The sequence below is a fragment of the Chiloscyllium plagiosum genome, chromosome 12, assembly GCF_004010195.1.
Source record: "Chiloscyllium plagiosum isolate BGI_BamShark_2017 chromosome 12, ASM401019v2, whole genome shotgun sequence".
Lineage (NCBI taxonomy): Eukaryota > Metazoa > Chordata > Chondrichthyes > Orectolobiformes > Hemiscylliidae > Chiloscyllium > Chiloscyllium plagiosum.
Window position 1 is genome coordinate 84837995 of NC_057721.1, and position 8490 is coordinate 84846484.

At 45.0% G+C, this 8490-nt stretch overlaps 1 protein-coding gene across 1 annotated transcript in view; it reads right to left on the reverse strand.

Annotated features, from left to right (window-relative positions):
- Positions 1 to 6005: 6005 nt before the first annotated feature.
- fgf9 (fibroblast growth factor 9) overlaps positions 6006 to 8490 on the reverse strand; it is an 8075-nt gene continuing 5590 nt past the window's right edge. Inside the window, exons 3-4 of the mRNA XM_043700208.1 lie at positions 7138 to 7241; positions 6006 to 6194 (exon numbers count right to left, since the gene is read on the reverse strand). Coding sequence (XP_043556143.1) covers positions 6006 to 6194; positions 7138 to 7241 — 293 coding nt within the window. The remainder of the gene's footprint in view (positions 6195 to 7137; positions 7242 to 8490) is intronic.

An 8490-nucleotide genomic window follows, 5' to 3' on the forward strand; every position in this document is an offset into this window, starting at 1 on the left:
TTTCCGCCACTGAGGATCTGTGTGTGTGTGTGAGTGAGAGACTGTTTCCGTCACTGAGGGTCTGTGTGCGCGCGTGTGACTGTATCCGTCACTGAGGGTCTGTGTGCGCGCGTGTGACTGTATCCGTCACTGAGAGTCTGTGTGCGCGCGCGCCTGTGTGTGTGTGTGGGAGGGGGTCTGTTACCCCAGTGTAGGTCAGTGTGTGAGGGACTGTTCCCCCAGTGAGGGTCAGGCTTGGGGGTTATGAATGTAATCGGGACAACATTTAGTTTTTCATTCTGTTTAAAACCTCAAACTCAAAATTTTTAAAGTTAAATGAATCTGTACTAAAATTCATTTCTGTCTTCAGAATTTAAAAGAACAGATAAAAGTATTCTTGTGAGCCCCGCGGGAACCCCTCGGATTGCATTTGACCCTGAGCAGAAGCCCCATCACAGCGTGTTAAAGTCCAACTCGACAGCAGCCTGCTCGCCCAGCTTCACTGCTAGACGGGTATCATTCATCAAAAAGGGACGGCGGCCAAAAATGGACAGTCTCTGAGTGTCCCACACTCACTTTTCTATACGTATCATTTTTATTATAAATAAAATTTGTTGGATGAACTTTGAATTGTGAAGACTTGGATTCTAACATTTGGGCTTATGTCTCACTTGGGAGAATTGATGTGCTTCAATGTCAGAGGGTCAGCGCTGAGGGAGTGCCGGACTGTCGGAGGGTCAGTGTGCTGAGGGAACGGCGCACTGTCGGAGGGTCAGCGCTGAGGGAGTGTCGGAGGGTCAGCGCTGAGGGAACACCGCCCTGTCGGAGGGTCAGCGCTGAGGGATCGCCGCCCTGTCGGAGGGTCAGCGCTGAGGGAACGCTGCCCTGTCGGAGGGTCAGTGCTGAGGGAGTGCCGGAGGGTCAGCGCTGAGGGAACGCCGCCCTGTCGGAGGGTCAGCGCTGAGGGAGTGCCGGAGGGTCAGCGCTGAGGGAACAGCACACTCTAATTGGAGAAAACAAAAAGGCATAGCAGCAATAAATCATGGAACACTTGGACTGCCGGGAAGCAGGAGATTCTGTGTCTGTCCTAGATTCCGTACAATACAAGATGTGAGTGCACAAGAGGTTGTAAAGCAAAGATTTGCAGGCATGTTGTCTGCACTGGAAACGTATTTAAGAATAGAGTAGTTTGGAGCTTTTTGAACAGAGAAGCTGAAGGGAAGTGTCTCAAATGTATAAGTAATATGGTTACAACAGCAGGTCAAAGGCTGAGAACAGCAATTAAGTCACTTCAGATTCCCCAAAGCCTGTTCACAAGTCAGGACTTTGATGGAATACTCCCCAATTGCCTAGATGGGTGCAGCTCCAACAACACTCTAAGCTTAAACAGTGTCCAGAATAAAGCTGGCCACTCGATTGGCACCACATCCACCACTTTCAACTTTGACTACTTCTGTCACGAATAATTAGCAGTGTGTACCATCTGAAAGATGGTACACAGTAAAAATTCACCAAAACCCCTCAGACAGCACCTTGCAAATTCATAACCACTTCCATCTAGAAGGACAAGGGCAGTAGATTCATGGGAACACCTCACCCTGCAAGTTCCCCTCAAAGCCATTCACCATCCTGTCTTGGAAATATATTGCTGTTCCTTCAGTGTTGCTGGGTTAACGTTCTGGAATTCCGTCCCTAAGGATATTGTGGGTCAACTCACAGTATGTGGACTATAGTGAATCAAGAAAGCAGCTCACCCACCACCTCCTCAAGGGAGCAAATAGGGACAGGCAATGAAATGCTAGCACAGCCAGCCCCCTTACCCCCCCCCCCCCCACCCAATCCCACAAACAACAAAACGATATAAAAGCTCCCACTACTTCTCTGATGCCCTGACTAGAATTCCTGTCACTAATAATACTGCAATTACATGGAGTGTGTTTGAGTAAGCTGCCCTTTTCATTGCTGTCACATGCTGTATCCCATTAAGATAACTCAGTGTAAAATATGTTGATCCGTTCCAACAGTTTAGATGCTAAATTTGTTAAAAGATTTCTTCTCTTTAAAGAAGAAAGCACTTTTGCAACTGGAGGAGTCAGAATCTCGGACCGTGCTGGCTCTGACCCACCTGGGTCCCTGGCCCTGTAATGCTAACCACACTCCTGCCAAATCTACTGCTGCTTAATATGTACACAAAATGCAATTCAATATTTTAGGTGCGGGCATTGCTGGATAGGCCAGCATTTATTGGCCATTGCTGTTGCCTCGGAGATATTTGAGCCACCTTCAACTGCTACTTTTAAAGGTACAATGCTATGTGACAATTTGATGTAGTGCAGCAGCTCACTCGTCCATTTCAGAGGGCAGTTAAGAGTCAACCACATTGCTGTGGGTCTGGAGTCACGTGTAGGCCAGGCCAGGTAAGGACGTCAGTTTCCTTCCCTAAAGTTTATTAGTGAACCAATGGGTTTTATGACAATACAGTTGCATAATCTTTAGTTAAGCTAGTTTTTTAATTATTTGAATAGAATTTCTCCAGCTGCCAATGTGGACTGGACTCGTGTCCAGAGTATTAGTCCACGCCCCAGTATTACTGGTGTGGAAGCTGTGCTGCTCTGTCAATGTCACACAAATTTATATATTGTTTAACCTTCATCTGTCACACAAAACCTGTCTGGGAACTGTCAGTGAAGGCACTGCTCCCTTTGACAGGTGAGAGGAGGAGGACTCTGCTCTTGACCACTTGCCTTTCAGTGTGTGTAACACCTGAAGCCTTTAGCAGGTTGCCCATCAGGAGCACACAAGGCAACTGAACACACAAGGCATCTACTGCTGCTGTGCCTTTCTCCTTGTATCTCACTCAGTTTGAATTTTCTCCTTGGAATTCACACACACTGATTTACTGATTACCTGTTGTTTAGCAAATCCCTTTAGTATGATGGCTTACTGCTGTTCGAGCTGAAATAATCCTGATGTAAATTCCTTGCACTTTGTCTTTAGGCCTGGTGCAACTTTATTTTTCTTCCAAATAATCCCTCTATTTGCCACATCTGTTTTCCTCATGTTAGGTCAATAGGGGATAGAAGTTGAAGGTAAAAGTGGAAAGTTTAAATGAGATATGAGAGGCAGGTTTGTTTGTTTTTTTATATACAGAATGCCTGACCAGTGCTGCCAGAAGAGATGGTAGGAATGGATACAATAGCAGCAATGAAGAGGCAGCTTGACAGACCCATGGATTGGCAGAGAATAGAGGAATATGGAGTGTGTAGAAACAATGTTTTTAGTTTAGAAAGGCATTTTGTGTTGGGACAGGCTTGGTGGGCCAAAGGGCCTGTTCCTGTGCTGTACTATTCTTTGTCCTAATACTGTGGGTTCTTTTAGTTCCTCCCTCCAATATTTATCGTAGACCTATTTTACACTGAGCTGTGGCCCAGTTCCAGTTCTACACAGAACTGCTTGAAATCTAACTTTTAAACTTGAGTGCTGGAAATTGAGATACGGGGAATTGACAGAGGAATTCAGACAGGGGAATTCTGAACAGTGCAAACATTTCAAAAATGAAAGGATTTCTTGTTTTCTTCAATTGAATGCCAAAGCAGTTGCGTCAATTAAAAAGACTTGTTTTTGGAGTACAGGGTCATCCTACACCATTATCTAATTGTCACTGATTCAGGCAAGTAAAGGACATGATGCTCCTGATGCTATGTGCAAAACAAGTGACTACCCAATCCCTGAACTGATTAACCTGCATCACGACACCAGTAAGAATGTAAACTTGTTCTCATGCTTAATCAGAGTTTGTGTAACATCAAGGGCAGAGCTATTTTTGTCTTGTTTCTAAAAGCACTGATTTTCTTTTTCTGAAGTCAGGGTTAGTTTGCCTCTGTTCCCACCTGTTCCAACTTCAGCTGTACAGACCAAGAAACAAGCAGCAAGGCCCCTTATTATTCGATAAAGAGGAGGTTTTCTGGAACAGGAAGGGGATTGCTGTGGTCACTGAGCTGGGAATGGAGGTGATTCTGTATCCTGTTTGTTTAGTTCAGCCTGGTCTCACAATGGTAACTGGAGCTATTTATTTATGAAAGCAAAGCGTTGACCAGTTAGTTCACCAATACAATTTTGGTACTGAGCTGGAGAGAGAGATATGGTAATGAGTGAAATGAATGAGTGTGCCAGAGATGAGGATTTACAGGATGAAGAAAAGGTCATTGTTTTATTGCCTTCTCAGTGCAGAGCTAAATAAAGGAACTAGGCAGAAGGCCGGATAATGATAACATAAACCTGAGATCAAAGAGGTGACCTAGTGGTGATAATATTGTGCTGTACCCAAACTGTCTGGACACCATGGAGAAACAGCTACGCAGTTACATTCAGTGACAGATACAGCCAAGAATCAATTGTACAGCATAGGCACTGGCTCTTGGGCCCACCAAACTTGCCCTAACACATTATGGCTTTTTAAACGGTCCATATCCCTCTATTCTCTGCCTACTCATAAGATGCTTCTTAAACATCGCTATTGCATTGATTTCCACCATCTCCTCTGGCAGCACATTCTAGGCATTTACCACCCTCTGTGTAATACCATATTTCTCACATCTCCTTCAAACTTATGTCCCCCAAGACACAAGCATGACTTTTGTTCCAAACACCGTTTCAGTGCTGCGTCCTTATGTGAGCTAACCCTGTCACTTATACCTGATTGAATTATTCAGCGGAGAAAGTACTTAACTCCTGTCCTGGAAACCAACTGCTTATCAATTGAAATATTTATCTTATACAATATATCACTGAATCATATTTTGTTTAAAGTTAGATTCTGAGTTCAATCAAAGAAGATTTCAGGTGAACACTTCACATGGGACACTAGAACAGACACCAGTTTATTCCTTTTTGCTCATGCAGATACTGGTCATACCAACCTGCAACTCGATAAGAACTGGTACCAGAGCCAGGAGATAGCAATGGGTTAGCATTGGATGCTGGCAGATTGCTATGGCTTAGCAGTGGTGCATGCAGAGGGCTGTGGCTTAGCACTGCCGCATGCAGAGGGCTATGCACCAATGTTGGTGCTGACAGAGAGCTCTGAGCCTATTTCCCCAACAGCAGAAAGGTATGAGCGGGTATCCATTCCAGCGTCCTGTGTGAAGTGTTCACTTGAGATTTCCTTCAACTGACTCAGCTCAGAATGTAACTTTAACCAAAATACTATTCAGTGAAGTATGAAGAAACAGTGTTTAATCTGTGATTGGTTGCAGCGAAGGGCAGGTGTTGACCATTTCTCCTGGTCAACAATTCAGTCAGACATGGCTCAGAAAGCAGCGGTGTGAATAAGAGAGTAACAATGCTGAGAAAGGGAGTCGTGAAGAATTAAAGAATGAATAACATTTGGAACAAATGCCAATTGTTTATTTTGAACCCGGTAAGGAAACATTTCTTTTGGGAAACTCGTGATGACCAGCCTGAAACCCTTAGCACATTCACTCCAGGTCATGTTCTCAACCACAGAGAATGATGGAAAGTACAGGCTGTTTGGGTGTTAATATACAATTACAACACCATCTTTAAATTGCATTGGCCAATCTTTGTTCAGATTCTCTGAATGGTCAATGTCTTTTATAAATGGACAACGATTTCCTTCTTATTTTGATTCCACGTCTCTCTATGTGCAAAGGGTCTTTGTTCTTCATTCGTGATTTAGGTTTTCAATGAATTTTTACCAAAACAAACAGCAGACCTCAAACTCCACAGGCTTTTTCCATCAATGTTTAGGAACTGGACAGTGACTCAGTACAGGCTCCTCCGACACAGCTCCATGAAAATTTACAGTCACCACGTGAGTCACCCAGAGCCCAGCTACAACAAACTATTTGTGCAAATTCCAACATAAATATAATTTAAGGAAAGTATTTCTCCAAAATATTACCACCCACATCATTCTGTGGTTTCTCTGCTCCTCATTCAAAGTTTCAAGGAAAATTTACATCAGGTTATGTTAAACTCCATGGTCATTCAGAATGGACTGTTCTTCAGGAAGCACTGACCAACCTGGGGATGAAGTGTGTGCTGGGGTGGTGGAGCTGAGCTTTGCTGCCATTTTTAGGTCCCCCTCTTTTGGTTAAAGCCACATAAAGCCGGGGATGTGTGTGAGATGAGTACGTGGTGTAATGATTCTCCTCCATCTGCTCCTTGAAGAGACAGTCTTCAGTGAAGTTCACCTAAACACAACAGAAGATAATCACCCTGAGGGCAAATTGGACATTCACCTCAACAACACATCCACATTTGGCCAATTCTCCCAGGATTAAGCAAGGAGACAGCCTAAGATCTGTCGGGTAACTCTGCGGCCTGGTCAGTCGAACAGGGAAACAGGAAAGAGTGATTCAAAATGAAGAAAGGAACTAATAACCAGATGATCACGTACACCACCTTCAGGAACTGTATCCCAGTGAGAGAGAGAGAGAGAGTCAGCCCATGGGGAACTGTATCCCAGTGCGAGTCAGCACCTTCAGGAAGTGTATCTTGGGGAGAGCTGGCCTGTTGGAGACCGAAGCAGTTAAACCGCATGTGAGAGTGTGGTGCCTACTGGCCAGACCATATGGACAGGGGAGATTTGTCAATATCTACAGCAGCTCACTCAGGATAAGATGTGGACTCAGTGATGTTACAATGTGACACAAATGGCTCTTTGGCTCAGTGGTAGAATTATAGAATCCCTCGGTGCAGAAAGAGCCATTTGGTCTGAACCACCCCTCCAAAGAGCATCCCACCCTGGACCCAGTCCCCATCCTATCCCTATAACCCCACATTCAGGATGGCCAATCCACCTAACCTGCATATCTTTGGATTGTGGGAGGAAATCCACGCAGACACAGTTAAAAATCGCACAACACCAGGTTATAGTCCAACAGGTTTAATTGGAAGCACTAGCTTTTGGAGCGTCGCTCCTTCATCAGATGATTTTTAACTTTGTACACCACAGTCCAACACCGGCATGTCCAAGTCATCACGCAGAGAGAGGGAAAATCTGCAAACTCCACACAGACAGTCTCATGAGGCTGGAATCGAACCAGGGTCCCTGGCGCTGTGAAGCAGCAGTGCTAACCACTGAGCCAATGTGCTACCCCACTGATGAGGAAACATCTATCCTGTGAAACTTACCGACCCATATAGGATTCCTTGACTGGTTATTGCAAGAAATAGCCGAGTGACCACAGCTCGAATGACAACAATCCCAATCTTCACTGAAAATAACTCCATAATACCTGGTGAAGCAGAGAGAGCACTGAGAAGGATGGAATATCAGATTATACAGTGACGGAGCTGGACTAACATCAGGAGAGATACAGTCAGTAACACAGGGCGCTGACGGTGTTACTGAGAGACAGTGTGAGGTGCTGTTCTTTTGTCCTCCCTTCCAAAATGAACAACTTCACATTTTCCCCACATTATACTCCATTTGCCAACTTCTTGCCCGCTTACACGGCCTATCGATATTTCTTTGTAAACTGTTTGTATCCCTCTCACAACCAGCCTTTCCACCTATTTTTTGTTGTCTGTAAATTTGTCTACAGTATATTCACTTTCTCTCTCGCCAAGATATTAGATTAGATTAGATTAGATTACTTACAGTGTGGAAACAGGCCCTTCGGCCCAACAAGTCCACACCGACCCGCCGAAGCGCAACCCACCCATACCCCTACATTTACTCCTTACCTAACACTACGGGCAATTTAGCATGGCCAATTCACCTGACTTGCACATCTTTGGACTGTGGGAGGAAACCGGAGCACCAGGAGGAAACCCACGCAAACACGGGGAGAATGTGCAAACTCCACACAGTCAGTCGCCTGAGGCGGGAATTGAACCCGGGTCTCTGGCGCTGTGAGGCAGCAGTGCTAACCACTGTGCCACCGTGCCGCCCACATATTAATATACATTGTAAACAGTCGTAGTCCCAGCACTGATCCGTGTGGGACCCCATTAGTCATGGGTCGCCAACCTGAAAACAACCCTTTAGTTCCACTCACTGTTTCCTGCCAACGAGCCAATTCTCTACCAACACCAATAAACCACCTGCAACACCATAGGCTCTTACCTTACGGCTTACTCTTTTGTGAGGTACAATGTGGAATGCCTTCTGGGATACCAAGAACAACACATCTACTCTGGTTCAGATGTTTATAAGGATGAGGAGATACGTACTCCTGAGGGACTATTGCCAGAAAAGGTGCTGGTAACAGGAATTCATGGTGAGACCAAAAGTGCTCAGTTATGTAAAGTGAGGTTAGAGAGTCCAGAGAAGAGTGGAGAGTTTGTGGTAGGAATACTGGACAAACTCTCAGCTCCAGGAATACAATTTGTCCTTGTAAATGATATAGCTGATTCACCACTAGGCGTGCTGCCTACTCTAGTTGAAAAGCCAGTGGAGATGCAGACTACTGAAGACATGGAGAATGTTTATCCAGGAATTTTCCCTGATTGTGTGATCACAAGCTCACAGAAGCAGAAGTT